At 35.9% G+C, this 23232-nt stretch overlaps 1 protein-coding gene across 2 annotated transcripts in view; it reads left to right on the forward strand.

The window, feature by feature from the left end:
* Nucleotides 1–21470, forward strand: part of LOC128858556 (nuclear pore complex protein Nup205) — a 73073-nt gene extending 51603 nt beyond the window's left edge. Inside the window, exons 10-18 of one of the 2 annotated variants that reach the window (XR_008454028.1) lie at nucleotides 56–799; nucleotides 860–1067; nucleotides 2112–2337; nucleotides 5179–5902; nucleotides 6407–6696; nucleotides 11750–11910; nucleotides 19778–19948; nucleotides 20925–21172; nucleotides 21236–21321. Coding sequence is in view for 1 of the 2 variants with exons in the window: in XM_054094938.1 (XP_053950913.1) it covers nucleotides 56–799; nucleotides 860–1067; nucleotides 2112–2337; nucleotides 5179–5902; nucleotides 6407–6696; nucleotides 11750–11910; nucleotides 19778–19948; nucleotides 21236–21420 (2709 nt within the window). In the remaining variant the exon portion in view is untranslated. Of the gene's footprint in view, nucleotides 1–55; nucleotides 800–859; nucleotides 1068–2111; nucleotides 2338–5178; nucleotides 5903–6406; nucleotides 6697–11749; nucleotides 11911–19777; nucleotides 19949–20924; nucleotides 21173–21235 lie in introns of both variants that reach the window. The other variant, XM_054094938.1, reaches the window with a different exon arrangement.
* Nucleotides 21471–23232: the final 1762 nt, after the last annotated feature.

Here is a 23232-nt window from a genome sequence, read left to right on the forward strand (position 1 = left end):
GAAATGTAAAGAAAATGAGAACAAATATATTAAAATCAACTTTTGTTTTAAATAGATGATGAAAACTTCAAACACATATGATGCCGATTTGGAACATATTATGAAAAACTCATATTTTCTCCTATATTTATTGTGCTCAAATACCCGAACGTCAGAGGGAGTGTTGCGCTATTTACGTTCTTCAAATGATTTTATATGCAGGCACTTAAAGGAACTGCCATTTAAAAATATCAGCTATTCAAGCATTTTATATCAGATAAGTTACTTATTGGAATGCACCGCAACAGAGTTAAAACTGGCAAGTTCTTACTGTCAAATAAGTAGAGTTCAGCAGATTTGTGAAATTTTAGTGGGCACTGCTACTAATAAAACTGAAGATCACATTTCAATCAATTCGACATTATTTTTTTCCCATTCATCTCCGGTTTTAAGTGAACATTTCATTAAATCAAAGTCGGAAAAAGTGCCCAACTTTTTGCTTAGTAACATTATGGACTGGCTGGTGTTTGAGACAAGAGATGTAAATAATCCTAAATGGGATTTTTTTGATATATCTCTATCGAAGCAGATATTTGAAGAGTGTGAATCAAGCACTGAGGAAGGTCACTCGTTAATTAATATACAAAAACTACACAAAATACTTCATGATGAGTTATGTAATGTGCAGGGCACTGTGGCTGGTGGGCAGCGGAAACTAATATTGCAAGAAATTGAATCTATATTGATGTATGCCCTTAAAATAAATGAAACAAGGAATAGAACTATGGGAACAATAAAAGTAATGGACGCCTGGGCACAGGTAGGATTATGAATATATTTTATTTGAAATTCAGAACAATAATAAGTATTAATCTTTTAGGTTACTGAAATCTTATTTATTTACGCCTCAGAAAATACTTTGCCATGTTCTGTAAAACAAGAACTATTATTCGAAATATTACAAAAACTTCTCAACAAAGCAATATCCATTCAACCTTCTTTAGATATATCCATTTTAGCATCAGAAGCAATTTTTATACTTATTGTCTGCCTAAGACAATGTTTTTCGCAGAAAACGGAAAGTCCAGGTAACTTAAATAATAAATTTACATTCACAAAAATAAATTTAAATGTAATTTGAAATCAAATGATCAAAATGCTTAGGCGAAAGTATAAGTTTTTTTTCAGTATACTGATATTTCATTTGTTTTTAATACTATAAAATGAAAAAATGATTTGATAGCCATTAATCAAAATGCAAGAAGAATAAATCAACTGGTATAATTGCAAAGGCCAGCAGTTTAATGTGGGAATATTCAGCCAAAAAAATGTATAAGAAAAACAAAAATGTGTTTGCCCTATATAGGGAAATGTATACTTGTGAATTATCTGTGTGATAGATATTCATCAGTAAAATTTGGAGGCGAAAACTTCAAGCATAAAAAAATTATGCAATAAATCCCCAGGGTGGTGTCCTCCGCCCATCGCTGTTTATGTGTTGTCATATACTGACGAAAGCAAATCATCTCTGAACTTTCTCGCTCCTTCACTCTTTCCTACAAACTCCACGTTTACTCTTTCTACAACCTATACGAAGGAGAGCAAGTTGCAGTTAGACGTCCGCCTACCCTAAATAACGCACACATTTTAGAGGTAACTTTTTATAGCTTGATCTCTTTCCCATCTAATACTACCACAATCGTACATGCATGGACCACCCTGCGTGTGGTTTCTTTTTAAATATTAAAAGAAAAAGAAAAAAATAACAAAAATCTATATTTTCGGTGTATTGTTGGTTTATTTGAAAGATCAAACATTTCCATTATTTATGGAACACGATTTCATTCATCTAGCTACCTCGGTTGGTTTCACAGTAGCTCATCTTCTAGGTTTCCAAGATTTCGGGGAGGGTTCTTTCAGCCGATGGACGATTAGAAGCTCCCAAATGACATTTATCAAGAGTCAACAATTTAATATTATATCTTGCCAGAACCTGAGCCCAGGACAGACGAAGAACTTGAATAGCTTTTTAATAAGATCAAAATTGCAATAGTTTTGAAACTTTTGTGTACATATATTTATGGAATGCACATACACGCTGAATTGTAATTTGGTTTGTCTTACATTTTCAGGAATGGATAAAAATAAAACATCATATTTTGATAATATGAAAATAATAAGCTCTCACTCAAATATCTTAAATTTAAAATCAATATTAAAACGTCTTTTGGAGTGGATTGTTATCAGCAATGTGAAGTCGCAAAAGTTGCGAATCAATTTGTATGCTGCAGTATTGACCTGCTTACGAATGTTAAATGGGCACCTCTTGGAAAACGTAACATATCGCAATGATGAGTCGTATGTATTTGTTAAATTATATATTTGTTTATTAATTTATACTTTAACTACATGAAAATACAGGAAGTACATTTTAGTTCTACGTATCTTTGTTGAAATTGTTTGGTGAGGTACTTAATGCAATGGTCAGCTAATTAGCACATCATTTGTTTTTTTTCGTGACATTTTTAACATCACATAAAAAGGATCTTTACGCTTCAAATGGTTGTCAACTACTGCGATCGAGATCTCATATATAGTATATGTAACCTTCAAATCACCAGTATATTACTAGAGAAAACACAAAAATAGTATCAGCAGCGACACCTCTTACGAGGGCATAAGTTTCCGCCCATATCCAATATAATTTTTTTTTGAAGAATCGAACTATTAATTAATTAGTCGAATAATATTCTTGCACTTTTTTGCAATACGCTCGGAGGTTTGCCAGTGCCTGCCGAGGGGCGACAGCTATTAGAAAAATGCTTTTCTTTTTTTTCTTTTAATTTTGGTGTTTCACCGAGATTCGAATCTACGTTCTCTCTGTGAATTTCGAATGGTAGTCACGCACCAACCCATTCGGCTACGAAGGCCGCCGTACTTGCTTTTTACTTATTCGTACGATTTAGGAACTGCATACGGTCGCAATTACTTTTGATCGCGATTTAAACGGGCATATATTCCGTGGTGCTGAAATTTCCGCAGAACTACGTCAATTAATGATAAAACTGTATTTTGAAAAAAAAAATCCTATCGCGAAATTGGCAAACTTGTCGGTAAATCATGGTCCAGCGTTCGAAACACCGTTATGCATTATTGCAATACTGGCAAAATAGCGCCGGAGAGCAGATCTGACCGCCCAAAAAAATGAATCGAACGACAGGAGCGAATTGTGTCCACAGTGGCACAAAATACAAAAGCTTCGGTTATCAAATTGTGCGAGACCCTGCAAAATTCATTTGAAATCAATTTCAACCCCCAAACTGTTCGGAATGCCCTATATAAGGCTGGGTGTCATGGTCGCGTTTCTTGACGCAAACCCTTCATTTCAAAGGTAAATAAGAAAAAGAGGCTAGAATTTGCTAAACAGCATTTCAATAAGCCCGACGCTTTTTGGAACACCACCATATTTCGTAATGAATTAAAATTCAATTTATTTGGGCCAGATGAAGCAAAAGATTTAGCAAAAGCCAAATAAAGAGCTTCAAGAAAACAACCAGCTCGAAACAGTTAAACACGGTGGAGGAAATGTGATGGTTTGGGGGTGTTTCGCGGCAGCTGGTGTCGGAAAGCTCGTGTTTATAGATGGGACAATGGATAAGCATGTGTATCGCGACGTTCTTAAAGAAAATTTAAGTCCGAGTGTAATGACCCAAAATATTTGTCTTATCTTGTGCAGGAGTGGTTTATATACCATTGTAAACAGCTTAAAATGCCTCCTAATGTCTCCTTTTCAAAATGTTCACAGCGAGGCTGCTGTGCTCCCAGTTAAGGAGCATAGTAAGATGCTGAGCATACAGTTTCTGTTGGGTTGCTACCCCTGTACTCACTTGCTGGAGGCTGAGGTACCTCCCAGGAGACATCTGTTCAGCTACAGTGACGAGATCTTAAGGGGGGAGTAGGGTCACAAAATCGAAATTTTTTTTTCTTCACTCATCTTATAGTAAATCATTTCAAGAATGTTGTGTCAAAATTTTAAGTGGATCGGAGCAGAACTCTCAAAGTTATAGCCTTTGTAGGCACTCTACCTCGAATGCGGAGCATCGACAATTTTTCAGAGTCATTTTTTCAAACGCGTTTTTCCCGAAACGACTTCTTAAAAGTCGGTGCCAATCACAACTCCGAAACTATTCAACCGATTCTTTTCAAATTTGGCACACGTTTTCTAAATCAAAAATACCTCCCCCCCTTCCCCCACTGTTTTTTTTATTACGTCATACTTTAAATGAAAAATTCGACTTTTTTAGTTTCAGATGATTCTACGACGAATGCCATTGGCACCGCAGAGCACCTGTCGAAAAACATATCTCCAAAAAAACTCTGTCATGGTTATTTGTCAATATTTTATTATTAATATTTTTTAAAAACTTATTGAAAAGATGTACAATAACATGCAACTGATTTAGTAAAGTATCTTAAGCCATATTTCTGTAAAAAATTAAAAAAAAAAGTGTTTTTTTTTAGCGCTAAACCCTACCACCCCCTTAACCCGAAAATAACTACACAGTTGGACCAGACAGTTTTTAAACAGGTATTAAAGGACATCATCAGGAGTTTCTTACCACTTTCATAAACTCTCGACCTCCGAATGCCGTCATCGATGTGCCACCCATCGCAAACGAAGATTTTCATCTCCAAGTTTAACTCCTATTTATCCAGAATCGACCACTAAATACTCAACATATGTCCGGCATGTGAAGGTACCCCGAACGATACTAACCATCTATTCACGTGCCCCCTTAAATTCACTAACTTAACATCCCATTCCCTTTGGACCCTACACGACGAACCAGCATTTTTCTTGGGCCTACCGTTAGATGAGATAGACGATGACAACCGGTGACTAAACCGCACAGACAGGGCTTAAAGAACTGCTACAACAACAGCAACAATAAGAATAAAACTAATAAAAATATTGTGAACGAGGTGCTTTAATAAATAAAAAACGTCAACCAAAAACATAATTCTGCTATGCATTTCAAAAGAAAATAAAAAGATTTGTGCGCTGTGTTAAATTCGGTACTTAGTCTGCTATAGAGCCAGTATCCATGTAATCAATCCCATCCACATTTAATGAAATGATTACTCTTATAACTAATATGAGCTTAGAAAATTTACAAAAACATATTTTATTATTTTCAGATTTGTATCTCGCTTGGATAAAGAATTGGCATCTATGAATTCAACAGGTGTACAAGTTCCGACCGAACTATTTTCTACCTTTGGAGACAAATTAATTGATATAATGTGCCAGGATTGCGTTATTGGTCACGACATATGTAAAATGCTTGCGATGTCGTGCTTTGTTTCAGCACTGGAGTTTAACACTATTCCTAGCGTTATGCAATTGTTTGCTAATCGGGGTTATTTGGCAAATGTCATTGAAAACTTAGAACAATCAGATCAAGATTTATGCCTTGTAGTAAGCGATTCTGTTAAAAATATTAAAGCAATATATGTATACGAATCGCATATGGCACTGTTGCTCCGATTTGCTAATTGTTCCATGGGTGCGGAAATGTTACTTTCGGCTAAACTATTAAGTGTTCTGTCGAAAATGAAAGTGTTTAATATGCATCCGGATTTCCAGGGACTCCTTCGCAGCCAAAAAGAAGCACATGAATTTCTTCCCGCAGTGGATAACCGGTTTCGCCAAATATTTTTCCCCGCTCTACAACTATGTAACGCTCTTATAACAACTCTTGGAATGAATAATCAATCAGCAATTTCACAAACTGCAAATTTTTTGTTTTCTCATTTTGAAATCATCGAGTTTATATTACGAACCGGAATATCTCAGAGAGATTTGGGTATTTTGCATGAACTCTCCGCTGTTACCAGTTTAATTAGTCGTATTATGAGAAAGGTATTATAAATATTTACTTAAACCGTTTTATACATGCGCGCACAATGGTATTATAATTTTGTTCACATGATGGTTAAATGTAACAGTATAAAGAAATGGAGATAATATATATATACCAAAATGTTTGGATTGATTCCACTTAGCCGTGTCTGTTCGTCCGCTCGTGCAGACGATAACTCGAGCAAAAGTTAAAACATATCTCAATGCAACTTGATAATCATATTATTACCATATTTATTCATGGTAGGTTGGTATTGAAAATGGGCGAAATCTTCCAATAACCAAGCCTACCTCAAAGTGGGAAAACCACGGTCTCCTTTTACATACATGTTAAGACTAAATTTCAGTCCATCCGTCTGATGTGACTATGAGCTTATTTGATTCCAAAAATTTACAGCCAACCCAAATTTAATTTTACTAAAATGTGCGCGGGTATATAAAGTTCGGTCTGAGCCGAATTTATATTTAATATTTACATTATTAACGTTTTTTCTTTTTTTTTAGGAAATATGCATGCCTGATGATGTATCAAATCAAAACAATATCTACATTCATAAAATTAACAGATATATGCTTCATATATTTTGTTATTTTGTGTTAAATAATGATATTTTGAAAAGAAATACAAAACCTGATGCTCAAATTTATGAAATTTCTGAACATAATAGCTTGTATATTAAACATTTCGTTGATATTACCGCGAACGTCACAATTTTCTTTCGTTTTAAACTTACAAATGCAATGAATTTAAGCGATATTCTATTCACTCCAAAAAGAAGCACATCATTCAAAAGGTAAGTAAATTCTTAAATATTCAATTTTGGACATAAAAGTCCCAAGAGCAAAACATTTTTAAATTTCTCTCCATTACTTTTTTATATGTCTAATGTTCGGGTAATTTTATTTTAGTTAAATACTGAAATTCATTTATTAGAGAAGGCACTCAGTCTTATAATGTATATAGCAATGGATGTATTTATGCGCAAATTATATATATTTTGGCGCAATAAGGCTTTTTTACTGTTCAATTGCTTAGATTTTTTTTAATATGGAGAAATTGTGCAGCACTATCGAAAATTAACGATAATTTCGAGTCACTTTAAACTTGTACTTAACGTATAATAAAGTTTAATGAGCTCTAAAACTGCGTACCAAATTTGTTTTAAATTCAGATTAAAATTTTGGAAATTTTGAGGAATATTTTTCGAATTTTTATACAAAGTTTGAAAATTTTATTGTCGCAGCTGCAGGAACGAGGATTAGGTGAAGACCATTCCTCTACTACTGTTTCGCTCTTGACAGAACGCGATATCGCTTTATAACTCTCACTTCTGTATACGTCTATCAGACTTGGAATCTTCATATCGTTTATTTGAAAGACGATGTGGGCAATTAGAGGGGTAACTTGAGCCCAAACTAATTGCCCAAGGGGGATTCTTCTAGATCCTTGTGAAATGCGACAACCACCTAACCTAACCTAACTCTCTAAGGCAGATACTTAATATATTAAAACAAAATGAGCCCAAAACTCGTCATCGTTCTGGCCTAGTTGACATTTTTGGCTTCCAATCTAGATTGAATAATTTAAAAGAATAGGTTTAATAAAGAGTATAAAAATTAAAAGACATGAGTTAATTGGTATACGTTCACACCATTCGTACTATGCTACTCGAATTACATTCATACGCCAGTTGTTCTCTCGCCGTGTCACGCTGTTGCTTATCTACCAGCTGTGATGTACCAGTAGGTGGAGTGACGTAATCTACCACAACCAGATCTCCTTCGTTTTACTGGCTAGGTGTTTGATATTTTGCATTGAACCGTTGCTTCCATTTAGCTCCCTGGAATTTCATTCGAAAGTTTTGTGTTGAACTGCATCGTGTTCGGGGCTTCTTGCATCGCTTGAATTAAACAATTCACTGTTACTTCTTGTACCCTATATTTAAAAAAAATCATAAAAAACCTTATCTTGTTGTTGCCTTCTTGAAGATGTGGTCGGCCTTCGTCCCAATCTTTATCGTTCGTCGTTCGGCATTTGAGCGCTTTCGAAATTGTCTTATTAGTGCGCTCGGCCTTACCATTTGCACGGAGCGTGTGCACTGCAACTTTAACATGCTAAATGTCATATCTTTCGATGAAGTTCTGAAACCTTTTTGACATGAAAGCCGTACCCCTAACGAAAATTATTTGCGTCGGACAACCATAAATACTACTGAGGTAATCACGAAGTGTTGTTATTGTAGCAGCATAAACATTCCCCATATATATAGGGCGAATGCTGCTGAAGTAACTGTCCTTCTTCTTTTCCTTAATTGGCGCGATACCCGCTTACGCGATTTTGGCGTTCCAAAGCAGAGGAGGCTTTTTTCTTCTTCTGTTACCACCAGCTGGTATCGCATCGAATACTTTCAGGGCCGGAGCGTTTGTATCCATTCGGACGACATGACCCAGCCAACGTAGCCGCTGGTTCTTTATTCGCTGCGCTATGTCTATGCCATCGTAAAGCTCGTACAGCTCATCGTTCCATCGCCTGCGATATTCGCAGAATCTCTCCCTCAAACACTCCAAGCGTCGCTTCATCGGATGTTGTTATCGTCCACGCTTCTGCGCTATACGTTAGGACGGGCATGATGAGAGTCTTGTAGAGTGTTAGTTTTGTTCGTCGAGAGAGGACTTTACTGTTCAGTTGCCTACTTAGTCCAAAGTAGCACTTGTTGGCAAGAGAGATTCTACGTTTGATTTCCAGGCTGACATTGTTATCGGTGTTAATGCTGGCTCCTAAATAAACGAAGTCTTTTCGTGCTAACCGGCACCAATTGGACACACTAAGTTTAGCCAAGGTCTTCTCCCCCTGGTTTTTCCAGCGTAGAGGAGGTCTTCCTCTGCTACCCCCAGCTGGTACCGCATCGCATACTTTCAGGAGCGTTTGTATCCATTCGGTTGACATGACCCAGCCAACGTAGCGCTGGATTCACTGCGCTATATCTATCCCGTCGTTGAGCTCATACAGCTCATCGTTCCATCGTCGCCCAAGCTTCTACACCATACAATAGGACAGGCACGATGAGAGCCTTGCAGAGTGTTAGTTTTGTTCGTCGAGAGAGGACTTTACTGCTCAGTTGCCTGCTTAGTCCAAAGTAGCACTTGTTGGCAAGAGAGATTCTACGTTGGATTTCCAGGCTGACATTGTTATCGGTGTTAATGCTGGTTCCCAAATAAACGGAAGTCTTTTACAACCTCGAAATTATAACTGTCAACAGTGACGTGGATGACGATATGCGAGTGCGCCGACTGTTTGTTCGATGACTTCGTGTTTTCTCGTTAGCCACCAGACCCATTCGCGTTACATCTTTATCCAGTCTGGAAAAGGCAGAACTAACAGCGTGGTTGTCAAGACCGACGATATCAATATCATCGGCATACGCCAGCAATTGTACGCTCTTATAAATATTTGTGCCTGAGCGATTAAGTTTTGCGGCTCGCACGATCTTTTCCAGCATCAAGTTAAAGAAATCTCTCAACAGAGAGTTACCCCTGCCTGAAACTTCGTTTGGTATCAAATTACTCGGAGAGGTCCTTCCCAATTCTGATGGTGATGCTGACATTGAGCAAGGTCGTGTTGCATAGCCGCATTATGCTCCAAACAGTCACCGACGTAAATGCAGTCCCCTGCCAGCTTTTACGCCCAAACTAATGAGAGCACCATGTAAATGAGAAATTACTTCCCTTCCGTATCGTAGTATCGTAGATTTTATCGCAGTATTTTTGAAAATTCCCTTAGAACCGTGTCAGCTGATTGCTCTCACACCACACAGATTTGCTAAACAGCTTCTTCCATTTTATGGTCAGTTTAATCGACCCACTGAAGCTGCTATTCGAGTTATTGTGACTAATGTAGAGTACCTCCACTTCACTTCCAAATTTCTTTCAAATTCTTTAAATATATTCTTAACACTCAAACTCAAATTATGTAAACCATGTCAATTCAATTTGCTCTACTTTAATGACATAATTCTTTTCAATTTCAATGACATAAACTCTTTACCTTTTTTTGAAACCCGAAACATAAGTAAACACATGGCACACACCAAATACACTTTTTGTCACATGATACCCCACTCCAAAGCAAAGCCATAGCTCACTGTGAAGTAAGCTAACCCTGAACAAAATTTAAGTCAACCTAAGCAGAATTTCATTTGTTTAGTATTTTTAAGTGTTTACAATTTTTGTTATTGATTTTTATTTGTAACAATGTTTGATTGTAATTATATATATATTTGATGACAAGGCAAAAAGAAAGTATTAAAATAAAGCCATTCTATCAGAAGGCAGCTCAGTCAGCTCACTCAGCTCACTCAGCTCAGTCACTACCTGATAGTTGGAAGGCAGTTGTTTGCCCTAACTCAAAAAAAAAAATCTTTTATTCTCAAAGGAATCTTAAGTCGGCAGGTTTGCCCTAAAGCTCTTCCATAAGATAATAGCACCTTTACTTTCACGATCCTGTTTCACATACGTGACGATTCAGTATCACTTTACATGGCGATCATTCAAGCACTTTACATGGCGATCCTGCCATGTTTGTAATAACATCCTGCAGTACTTTACACTAAATTTAGAACCAAATTTACATTATTGGACATCAAACCACCAACACGCTTACGTAGAGTGCGAACTGAAGAAAATATCGCAGCTGTATCGGCCAGTGTTAATGTTGACCATCAATTATCGATTCGTCGCCATTCGCAGCAATTGGGCCTCTGTTACTCAACAACGTGGAAAATTTTGCGAAAGGATTTAGGTGTGAAGCCTTTCAAATTACAGCTGCTGCAAGAATTGAAGCCGGACGACCTACCGCAATGCAGAATTTTTGGTGAATGAGCTCTTGGAAAGTTGTCTTCTTAGTAACTGTCTGCCAGCCGTCATCCGTTTTCTCCGGGGCGCCTGGTATGCTCCCTGTGGGTCCATGTGCCCAGATTTTCTGATAGCTTTCAGGGGCAGCCGAGCTGGTTGTCATTCGCTTCGGGTTCTGGTTTTTTTTTTTTTTTGTGGTGGGTGAGGAGGGTTCTGCGCACTTACTGCGCCACCTGAAGCAAGAATGTATCATTGCGTTTATACATCTCGGCGGCGAGCGAAATTTTCAATGCTTCGGTTGACGGTCTTCCCACCGCTATAAACGCAGCTGACCATCATTATTATATTTTCATATTTGTCCAAAATTATGTAAAAAAAATTCAATCGGCATAAAGTAGTTTTACTTTTTAATTTATTTTCCAAGTTTTCCTGTTCAGATGACATATTGACCTCCCTCTACGGCGCAGCTGACTATTTTTTTTTTATTCTACTAAATGTCAACAATACACAAAAAAATTTCAGCCGGTATTAAATGAGTTGTTAAAAACTTACCCACCACTTACCCACGCACGTACCCACCGCTACTGGACCAGCTGACGGTTGGTTTCGTCATCCATTGGATGGCGTCTGCCTGCAGTATTAAAATCAGTCGGCATGAAATGATGAGGTCAAAATGACCCCTGGCTCCCGGGCTGGCTTTGCCCACCAATATACGGATTTTCTTTTTTTGTCGAATGTGCATCTTGGCTCATACGCATCTTTCATGTGTTGGGAAATCTGTTCCGCCATATCTTCCGCCGCAGTGCGGGAGACAGTGGCACCAATCCATTCGGCTAAGGCGGCCGAATATTTGTGAATATTTAACTTTTTTATTAATACAGTACTTCTTTATTCCGCAGTACAGAAGCATTTTGTCCTTTTTAAAATAATTCCTTAATTTGTTTTCCTTAGGATTGTTCGCAACTTTCATAACAATATATTTCTTTTTCGTTTTAGAATGGAGAAACTGGAAAAAAATGTGAACGAATCACTTGATTTCTCAACCGTCCTAAATCATTTACAAGGTTCGGTAGAATATCTCGATATGCAAAAACGAGTTACTGGCAATAAAGTCTCACAGAAATCATACATAGCGGACGCAAGTATTAATAATTCTGGTAAGTGCATTATTGGATTTGCGCTCATTTCCACTTCGGGCAGTTTACTTCATAAACACTATAAAATATTGAAGGTGAACTTCGTTTGACGTAAGTTCATTCAATGACCAGAATTTCAAAAAAAGGATAATAAGTATAATTTTCTCCTTAGCTATTATATTACATATGGGTGACCAGAATTTCAAAAAAAGTATATATATAATATATATAATTGGCACGTACACCCTTTTTGGGTGTTTGGCCAAGGTCCTCCTCCTATTTGTGGTGTGCGTCTTGATGTTGTTCCACAAATGGAGGGACCTACAGTTTTAAGCCGACTCCGAACGGCAGATATTTTTATGAGGAGCTTTTTCATGGCAGAAATACACTCGGAGGTTTGCCATTGCCTGCCGAGGGGCGACTGCTATTAGAAAAATGCTTTTCTTTTTTTTCTTTTAATTTTGGTGTTTCACCGAGATTCGAATCTACGTTCTCTCTGTGAATTTCGAATGGTAGTCACGCACCAACCCATTCGGCTACGGCGGCCGCCGTATAATAAGTATAATTTTCTCCTTAGCTATTATATTATATTATATATGGGTCAGGCTAAAAACGCTGTGAAACGATATATAAGACGATCAGTTTTTTGTGACAGTAATTAAGGAAAATTAACTCATAAGAAGTTTCGTATTTAAGGGAAGCCAACACCTTGAATTAGTAATGTTATCCAGAATTTTTCTAGTTCCAGTCTATTTTTTAAATTCAAAGTAAACTCATATTTTTAATGAAATTTGATTATATGATATGGTAAAAAGTCATATGATATACGAGTATACATACAGTCTGCCTAATATAAATGCAGGCTGTTTAAGAGTTCCGTTCTAGACAAATTTAAATGCCGCTAAAAATGCGTATCCTTTTCCCAATTTAGAAAGCATACAAATGTGTTCCGCGTATGGAACATGATTTGAAGTAGTGCTCCTTTGCACACCTCTAAAGTCTAAAAATGTCATGTACATAGGCGTTCATAAATAAATGTGGAAAGTGGTGTTAATGTATCTAAAGGAACGCCAGAGAACGTTAATGTATAGAGAAGTCTCAATGACAGGAACGTATGGAATTTCGAGGGGTACTCGTCTCGCGAAGACAATTTCACCATAGACACATTTTTCAACAAAAATTAACAGTGAGGGGCTGAATTATGTAAATTTAGCAGCAGTCGATAAGAATTTGTTGGTGATTAGAAGCAAAGAATGTTAGGTAGCTTTTTAATATGACCTATATATTTGAATTTTTCCAAATTTATTATTCTGTCTGTCTGGTGTCTGTAAAACTTTGTTGAATCCCTTCAACTGAATCAAAATCCTCTATAGAAAATGCTTCATTACCAGGCACACAGGAAGATGGCATATGCAAATGTAAATTTGTGAATTTGTGAATTTATATACATATGCGCATATGTATATGCTGTGTGTATGTATGCTCACTAGCGACAGCTCAAAATAAAACGGTAAACTTCTCAAGAAATCCAGCGCGCACTCATGGCGCAGCGCATATTCATAAGCACAGCATTGTACATATACACATATTTACGTACATATATTGATGCATACATATGTACGATGCCGCGGGCACTCGACTTGACAAAAATTGAAGATTTCTCAAATATTGGCAAATAATTCTACGCGAAATATTCCAATATTGACTATTTTCGAATTGTCGAGAAAATTGGCATATGGGCGGCTCGTTTTATGAATGAAAGTACTTGCTCTTAGAACTATGAGCTCGAATTTATCAATGAATTTTTTGATGATGAGTTTTTGTTGCACAGTACAATAGTTGAAACTGTTCGGCGCCGCCGCGACTGTTCAGCGCTATGTCAACTAGAATGATGGCCGCTACGCCTGCGCCCAAGACTGCATTTTGTTCTTGCAGTCGCGAGGCATAGAATTTTAGCTTTGATCGACATACGCATTTTGAGGAATAAAGTGACTGCCCTGTGTGTGTGGTTGTATGTACATGCATATGTGTATATTAATAAGCATTGATTTGCTTGAATTCAATTCACATATTTATATTTGCATATGCCATCTTCCTGTGTGCCTGGTAATGAAGCGTTTTGTATACAGAATTTTTTGATTTGATAATTGAACGTACATATATGTATATATAGTTAGGGCATCAAGTGTGCATATACATGTCGATGCATATGCAGAAGAAGTTGTTTTAACATTTGCAGGAATTCGATCATTCGAATATTTACTCCCTAATTATTGCATGAAATATGATAAGCCGATGCTCGTGAGGTAGGTCATGTTGCTTCAGTGCATACATATGTATGCGTGCAACACTAACTATATTTATTAAAGATGCAATAGAACTTAGTTGTCCCATATATGTATGTATGAAAATACGTTTCTTTGAAGTTTTCTTTTATTTATTTTAAATTTCAAAGTTTTGTACTATCTATAAAATGCATACATATATGAATTATTCCCTGTAATATACATATGTATGTAAATTGAAAAAAATTTCGTTTGGCAAAGGAACAAAAAATGCATATTCAAATGCACATAAATATGATAAGGCAATGCGTCGTGAGATAGGTCATTGTTGCTGCAGTGGGTGTGCAGATACATTTGTAACACTATAAGAATTGAAGATGCAATTGAACTTTTGCACAAATATAACTAACAAAATATATGTATATATACATATATTGATATATGTACATATACATATATTCATCAATATACCAATATGCTCTTTGAATTCTTGTCTAAAATTAATTTCGACTCGAAAAATTAGTAAAAATTTTCATCAAATTTACTAAAACGCACACAACAAAATGTGAGGTCGTTTTATAATGTATTTTGTTTAAATTCTTCTTTTAAAATTAAAGCAACAAACATTAAAGTTACTTTGATTTTAAATGTTGGATTTTAAATCTTTATTTGGTTGTAATATACTTGTTTGAAAATATAGATTGAATAAATTTTCGTTTATCAAGGGAACATAAAAATGCACAAGCAAATGCCTTGCAAAATGCCGTCGGCATTCGTCAATTTGATTTCATACAGAAACCAAAAACTGAGCAGAGCCAATGTACTTGTATATAATTCACTGTAATCAGCTCTGTTAAGAACTTCCCCGCTGTCGAGTTAAGCGAGGTGAAATAGTGTTCGCGGTTTCACTTCATTTTTGACAATTCACACTATTCGTAGCTCGTGAGAATTCTCTATATTTAACGTTCTCTGGGAACGCTTGCCTGCAAAATTCTTAAAACTCCGGCGCAGTGCTGTCACACATTATCACACATTGGAAAAATACTTTCATGGGATCATATTTAGAGCGGTTTCTCCGAAAAAGGATTTGGCCTTTTATTTGTGTTTACTGCCAATTTGAATGCAGTTTTGAACCCTATTATGTTTGGGCAAAAGGTAAGCAAAAACTTAAAGAAAATTAAATATGAGCTGTCAAATAGTTAGCAAGGCAAATTCGACTGATTTGGAGACGATTACCTCCAGAAAATGCGCAGAAATTAACACAAACTAAGACTCGAAGATGTGAAGCCATTATAGGTATTACTACACATTTTATTTAATATATTGCGCATAATAAACATTATAAGCGCATACAATCGAATTGGTCAACTAGTTTCCAAGTTATGGTGGTCATGCTTCTATTAGACAGACTTGGCTCTATATCTGAATAATATTTTCAAAAACTTCAATTGTTTCTGGTTTATTCACTCAAATTCTATGGTCTCATAAAAAATAATTTAAAAATTTCCATATTTCTGAAGAATATTGTAAAATGGTTCTTCCCATGTTTTTTGTATGAACAGATTGATTGTTTCTCTGTGTGGATTGTTTAATATATCGTCAATATTCATATAATCAACAATAGACCAAAAAATTATAACATATACCGAAAATCTATCTATCGAAATCTGGTGGCTGACGGTAAGCAGCCCATGGACATCGCAAGACTCTAATGCTAATCAAACAGTCGAGACGAATGTTTCCGAGTTCTTATATACTTTACCGAGTTTTGAAATGTGGTTTCTACCGGAGGTTAAAGGCAACTGTTAAAACATTCAAAGCGATTTACCCTGAAAATATAAAATAAAAGCGTGTTTTTTATCTACTTATTTATCATTTTATACAAATACTAGCAGACCGGCGGATACGTTGTCTCCTTCTATGTACCTATATTCGATTTTTTGTATGTCACCTTTTATGTCGTTTCATTGTTTTCAGATATTTGAAGTGTTTGAATTACATGAGATATATTGAAAGGTCTTATACACCATGATTCAATTACAGAATCATGATATACACCATAGATATTGTTTTGACGTTTCATTTGACAAAATTTTTCAAAAGGTTGCGATACGACAGAAGAAAACGATTTCTCGTTTCGGTTCGACCATCAGCAAAGAAAGTGGATTATTGTTGCTGGATGATTCTTATCATATTCATAAATTAAATTTCCTAAATAAAGATTTATTTTTAAGTCTAACAGTAGTATTATTTTTTTTTTTTTTTTTGTTAAACTCCATTTATTACATACAATCAATAACATTCCGTATAACTTCTAGTTACAATTTAAAAAAGGACATTGTGTAAGAATTCCCAGTAAAATTAATTACATAATTCTAAACATTGTTTAACAATGTTATATAATTTTATACCTTAAAACATGTATTAAATTAAAAGTCATTTTTTAATCCATACGAAGCAAAATTGTTGTCTAATAAATTATTAGCTCGAGGATTTGGATGAGAGGCAATTGCTGTATCTCTGGCTGATCTTCCAGGTATTTTCATATATTATTATGTATGTATGAATTATTATTTCAGGTCACGCTATAAAACCTCACTGATTACAAACCAACCATTTGTACACATGCGCAGCACCGTAGACTGAAATCTCTGCAGGATTTCCAAGTTCGATTTTGAACTCCTTAGATCCATATTAGTTTGAGTATTGCTTGGTATCTAAGCACTTTCTTGTCTATTTTGCCCAAGTAACCAATACAATGAGCGTAGTTTAAGTCCGAGTTGCTTCCACTCTAAATATATTATATGTCTAGCGGATATCTAAGTATTTAGCTATATCTGTTTGGGAAATTTGCGTATTGCTTAAAGTTACAGGAGGGCACGATCAGTTGCGAAGGGTTAAATTTATTTGCATGGGTTTGCTTTCGTTTGCTTTTATACGCATATGTGGCAGTGTATGTGTTCGTCCATAAGGGAAGATTGGACGTAAACAGGGTGCATAATACAGATCCTAGGACGCTTCCCTGTGGTCCACCTGTTTTTATTGGATAGAGGTCGGGGGCTTCGTCGTTTACTTTGGCAAGAAAATGCCAGTTTTGACAATATGCGGGTTATCTAGAAAAACTGCAACACAATATTTCTTCTTTTCGAGTGGCGTGATGTCTTCGAAATCCAACTAGGTGTGTATAAGGTTTCTGGTGTGTGTGGTATAGGGTTTCTCTGTGGAATTAATACATAGATTAAACGTTTTCAAAAACAGTTTTTTGAAAAGTTTTGAAATAACAGGTAGTAGACTTATAGGCCTATAAGAAGATACCATATTCAGGGGTTTCACTGGCTTGGGTATGAGAGTAACCAGCTCAACATTCCATTGAATGGAAAAGTATTATTTTGTTTTTGTTGTTGTTTTTGTAGCAGTACCTTTGCCCTGTCAGTGTAGCGTAATCACCGGTCGTCTTCGTCTAGCTCATCTAACGGTAGGCCCAGGAAACTAGCTATTTCGACGGGTTGGGTGTTAGATGAGTGGGTTTAATGGGGCATGTGAAAAGGTGGTTAGTGCCTTGCGGGGTGCATTCACTTGCTGGACATATATTTAGTATGTTGGGGTCGATTCTGGATAAGTAGGAATTTAACCTGCTACAATATCCAGAACGTAATTGTGCCTTGGGAGAAACTGTTATTTTCAAAGTCCAGTCTACAAATTGACACTATCTATGATGGTATCAATGGGATACGTGGTGCAAGACTGATTTCTTTGAACTTTCTGTTCAAAATGGTTGCTTCTATACGATTTCCGGTGATCCCTTATAAGAGAACTGCTTACTAATGTAACAAAAACAAACAAAATAATTCATGAAATTTTTAGCAAAACTAAATATTTATTTGGAAGTGTGATAAATATTGTTGTTAGTAAAGAATGTACATGAAAAAAACTAGACGATTATGTTTACTCATCAATTGCAGAAAACTAACTGTAAATAAAAAATTGCTACGCATAATCATAGTGCTTGTTGCAGGTATTAATGGGTGTATTCAATTTTCGTAACTGCTACGTATTTTTCAAAATGTGTTCGGTTAAGTGTGAGCTTGCGGAGAAAATTGTGCGCAAAACGCAAGAAAATGGTCATTTGTCGTACAATGCCATAGCAAAAACTTTAAATAGTCCGAAAAGTACGGTAACTTATGTTTTAAAAAAGTTTCATTTAAGCCTTGTCCGTTAGAAAGTCGTTGTGAAAAATATAAAATAAAACATGCTATTTTCGACCCGAGTTCAAACAGTCTCGGCGGTCAGATTCTTACTGTATATTAAATCATTATAAAAATATAATACAAGGTATGAGTTTAGCTTTTTACTGTGTTAAGTTTTTCTCTCTCATTAAATAACGGGTATTTCTAATTAAGTAAATACATATTGTTGGTATTTAATTTTTGATAGTGGTTAAGGAAACCGATATGAAAGGAGGGAGAGAACTGAAGGAAAAAGGGTTGAGTATTTGTGAATTACTAACGGTGACTGGTTTGCGGTTGTGTTAGCCGCTAATGAAGTTCATCAGATTTTTTTATATCAGCAGGCGTAAGAAAGAACCTAGGTGTTTAAACCTTAGTCCCGCGGAAAAGGTGCTGAGATGATTCCACCTCATCCTTCATACAGCTGATGCAAAAAGGACTCGGAGTAATTCCAAGTCTCGCGGATTGCATGCCTCGCATATAGTGAGAATACTCACAAACTTTGAGAGGTGATATTTTGTCATCCTCAGAAGATACCTGGAACGCCTCCGATCCACGTGGGTCCAGAAGGGTATCGCGACGTTACAAGTTTGTGTACTTATCCAGCGCTAGCTGAGTTGACTCGAAGTCTATTGTTCCAGGAGCAGGTTGTAAAGGAGATCGTCCCTTTCGCGGGGAAACTACCTCACAGGTACCTTGTCTGGCCAGCTCGTCCGCTTTCCCGCATTATCACTATGACCAGCTACCCAGATGAGCCTTATGTCGAAGAATTCGGAGGCGATCGAAAGTGAAACCAAGCATTCCTTGACCAGTTTCGAATGCACCTTAATTGAGCCCAGGGCCCTAATTGGCGCTTGACTTTCTTAATAGTTGTTACGCAAGTGAGTAGCCAATCAGCCACTTCTTTGATTGCGGCTACCTCTGCTTGGACCACACTGCAGTGAGCCGGTAAAATGCATTTGAGTCTGATAAGGAGGAAAGAAATTAAAAATGAGCAGCAGGTTAAAATGAATTGGCATAGAGCGGTAGATATCGAACAAAAACTAATCCATCGGCTATTGAGAGAAGTCAAATCTAAATTGCGCCATTTTGTTTATTACATAGGGAATTTATATGAGTTTTTTGTTTATCATAGTACGCTTAATAAAGAAGAATGTAAACAAATACATATTTTATATTATATTGATTTTAGCACGAACAATATTTTTCGTGCCATTTCTTTATGTAGAATATATTTAGTCTAACTTAAGAAACTGGGCAGAATTGCATTATCCTTTTATAGCAATAATAATAATATTTATAATAATAATAACACAATTTCAAATATGAACTTGAAAATCAAATTCACCTCTCACGCTTTGTTATTTCTATTTCAAGGTCATCCTTCGTGCATCGAATGGGTTCAGCAACAAGACAATAGACAAAAAGAGTTCTCACTATACATATTCATCATAGAACAGACCTTGTATTTATTATGGCTGCACTTAGATTTTTACGTGAGATCTTCGTCGGGTACAGCTAGCAAGTGTTTTACGCCTGCTTTCGAAGGTAATATTTTCTGAAAATTGTTATAAATCTCTTGTTTTTTTTTTTCAGGAATATTTACAATTACAATTGATATAGGTATAAAAATTTTCGCGTTTTATTTATAAAACAATTTATGCTTTAGCGAGCTAATCTAGATATAATCCCAAAATTGAAATATTGAAACTCAAGTTTGTGGTGCAATATGAACATTATATTAAGAAGTAATTGCAGTGTCACAAGACCGATCGAATGCCCAAGCCATGCTTCTATGCAACGTTTATTCAAAGATTTGTTTTACGTAACTTATACATTTGTATTTTAGCGGTTGTTTTTGGGCGGGGTACTTTGGGGTGTCAGCAGATTTTCGCAGAAATGGACAATTTTGGTCCACTTTTTTACAAAAATTTATATTTCACTAAAATTCAACGAATCACGTTTTGGGAGCTCCCGTTTTGTTCGTTGCAAGTTGGTTTTCGATGCAAGTTCCAGACCTCTGTTTTGTATTTGGGTTCGGATTACATTCGGAAATGGGAATTATATGGTTTTAAGCCTGTCATGAAGTCATGGAACGAATTAACCCATCTAAGCAAACTCAGCTTCTTCTTGTGAAACCTTGTTAAATTTTCACACTCAACCGTATTTCCTGTGAATAATAGATGAGATAGTTGAACTATTGTTTCAGCCTTTTCTGCAAGTTGGTGCGGATTGCGGGGATTTCGACAGCGATTATTTCGATGTTTTCGTTCATGTGCAAACATTTTTTCATTATGCAAAAATCGGTGTGATAACCCTAATATATTTGAATTGAAATAACTGTTTACTCAAATCACTTAGCCTCTCTTTCATGCTTTCCCCCTCAAAGCTATCGCAATGTACTAATTTAGAATAATCGTCCAAGTTGGCCCTCTTATCCTTATGGGTAATCATATAATCCAACATAATCTAGGGTATTTGAAATTATATACTTCTCGATTGACGAAGCTCTTTACCACTTCAGGATATAACGGAACAGTCATTTTCTCGAAGACCCATTACATTTCACCTCCCTATCTTCTGAAATCGGTAAACGGTAAATCAGTACTCCCAGTTAGGTTTTGTAGACAGTGGATCAGAATGCACGACAAATATACAACTACGAATAATTATTAAAATTAGTTAACTATCGAAAAACAATGCATTTTTTAAGGATATCAGTTTGGAAATGAACCGTAAATTGTAATATCGCCTGGCGTTTAGCAGGAAGAGGTTGTGAATAATACGATTTATACAAATATATATACAATATACTAATTGGTTTATATTTTCTAGAATACCTTCCGCACGCTTTATCCATGGAAGACATCGGTTTATTGAAACAAAATCTAATATCGGTGTTTAACGAAACATTTTCCAGCTCTCTTTCATCGGCTTCTGAATCAGACTCGGAGAACTATTTCAACTGTTCTTTAGTTCGTCGGATAAAGTCGTTAATCCAGCTTCTGCCGGGTGTTTAAATTACAATGATAAAGAGAATATTATTAAATAAAAGTCTTTGAAAACTGAATCTAATTTGTATTCATTGTGTGCGCACTCAAGAATGATGGAATACAAGATTTTGCCATCCGATGTAAAATTGTGCGATTAATATTGGCTGCTACGTCATAGGTGAGTTGACAGAAAATTGAAAAGAAAACAAAAAGTTTTAAGAGAGGTTAGTTTAATACAGAGGTCGCCAAAATTCAGGAATGATAGAATACAAGATTGCGCCCATCGGAGGGAATAAATTTTTGTGTGAGGTCACACTGGTGCAGAACTGATAAAAAGTGAACAAGAATGCATGAATCAGAAAAAATTACACAACTAACAGAATCAATTCATATGTTTGCAATCACCAATTGCAGGAGTGTGACACACACACAGCGATTCTGTCAAATTCGCTGCAATGGGCGTCGGCTTGGTATTCTGTACATTGTGGGCAAAATTAAAAGAGGGATTATATTGGTTAGCGCAAATTAACTGAGATATAAGAACAAATTAACACACTCTTTGTCCATATTGCCCCGTTGCCGCCTGACAAACGGCTGATTGCGTTTAAGAATACATACATATGTAAACAAGCCACTGTCATCTCACTTATCACGTCAGCATATCAACTGATTCCGATTTGATGTTGGCGACATTGTTTTGTATATGGTATATGCGATTATATCTCAAAGCTCATTCTCAGCTCTTTGCTCCACGGTCAGCTATATCTGCCCTTATCCACGCGCATTAGTCAATCAATCTTCTCCAGAATCTTTCACTCAAATACTCCAATGGACTCGTAATCAGGTAATAAATTATTTGCTTTATACGTATATTACAAAGTTCGGTTTCTACTCATCGACCCTACTTCACAGTTTTACATTAAAATTGTAACACACCACAAATAATGTATTCGCCAATTGTGTGCATACAGTCAAAGCTGTGCGGTAGATAAAGCATTAGGGTATATTCAGAAACGCATTATAAATGCGCAGTAATTGCAGCGCTGGCAGCACTGCCAATGTGACAAGTGATGCAATTGATAGATTTGTTAACGATTTGCAAAAAGATTTGTTGCATTTATGAACGCGTTTTACACTAAAATGGAAGTGTTATTGAGTTTAGTTGTTGACGATATATTTGAAGTAAAAAGTGATAGTTTTTTGCTAAATTAAAAAAAAAAAGGCGTGTAAAGCTAAAAAGAAGATCACATATAGTAAGATGTTCATTAAAACGAAAAATTCCCAAAAATAAATCTTTTTTGCTAGTCGCTAATGCTTTTTAATTTATTGTGATTGTAATTAAAAGCTAAAAAAATTAGTTTTATACTCAGTTTTCATCAGACATCATATTAGCGTAATCAGCGGCAGTATTAAAATTTTTCCTGCAAATAATCCGTGACGTTTGATACAAAAATGGCGTTTTGGAACGCGATGCATTTGCAGTACTGCCATATTTGCATTTCTGAACGCATTGCCAACACTGCAAAAGTACGTTGCGCATTATAATGCGTTTCTGAATATACCCTTATTTTTATGTCAAACACGATTTCCAACAAAATAAAAACATTGAAGAAATTTTAGTGCCTTATTTTAAAAATAACATACATAAACATATTCTTAAAAAATCTACTCAGAAAACATAAACGAGCAAATATGGATCATCACCATTCGTAATTTTTTTGGTTTCGATTGTTCATTTTAAGAGAGTAGTAAATGAAAAATTCTAAAATTAAGTTAGAAATCATAGGAAACTATGTCAGAATGAAAATTTAACTACTGTATTTTAATTCCATCATAAAA

This window comes from Anastrepha ludens, chromosome 3 (assembly GCF_028408465.1).
Source record: "Anastrepha ludens isolate Willacy chromosome 3, idAnaLude1.1, whole genome shotgun sequence".
NCBI classification, from domain to species: Eukaryota; Metazoa; Arthropoda; class Insecta; order Diptera; family Tephritidae; genus Anastrepha; species Anastrepha ludens.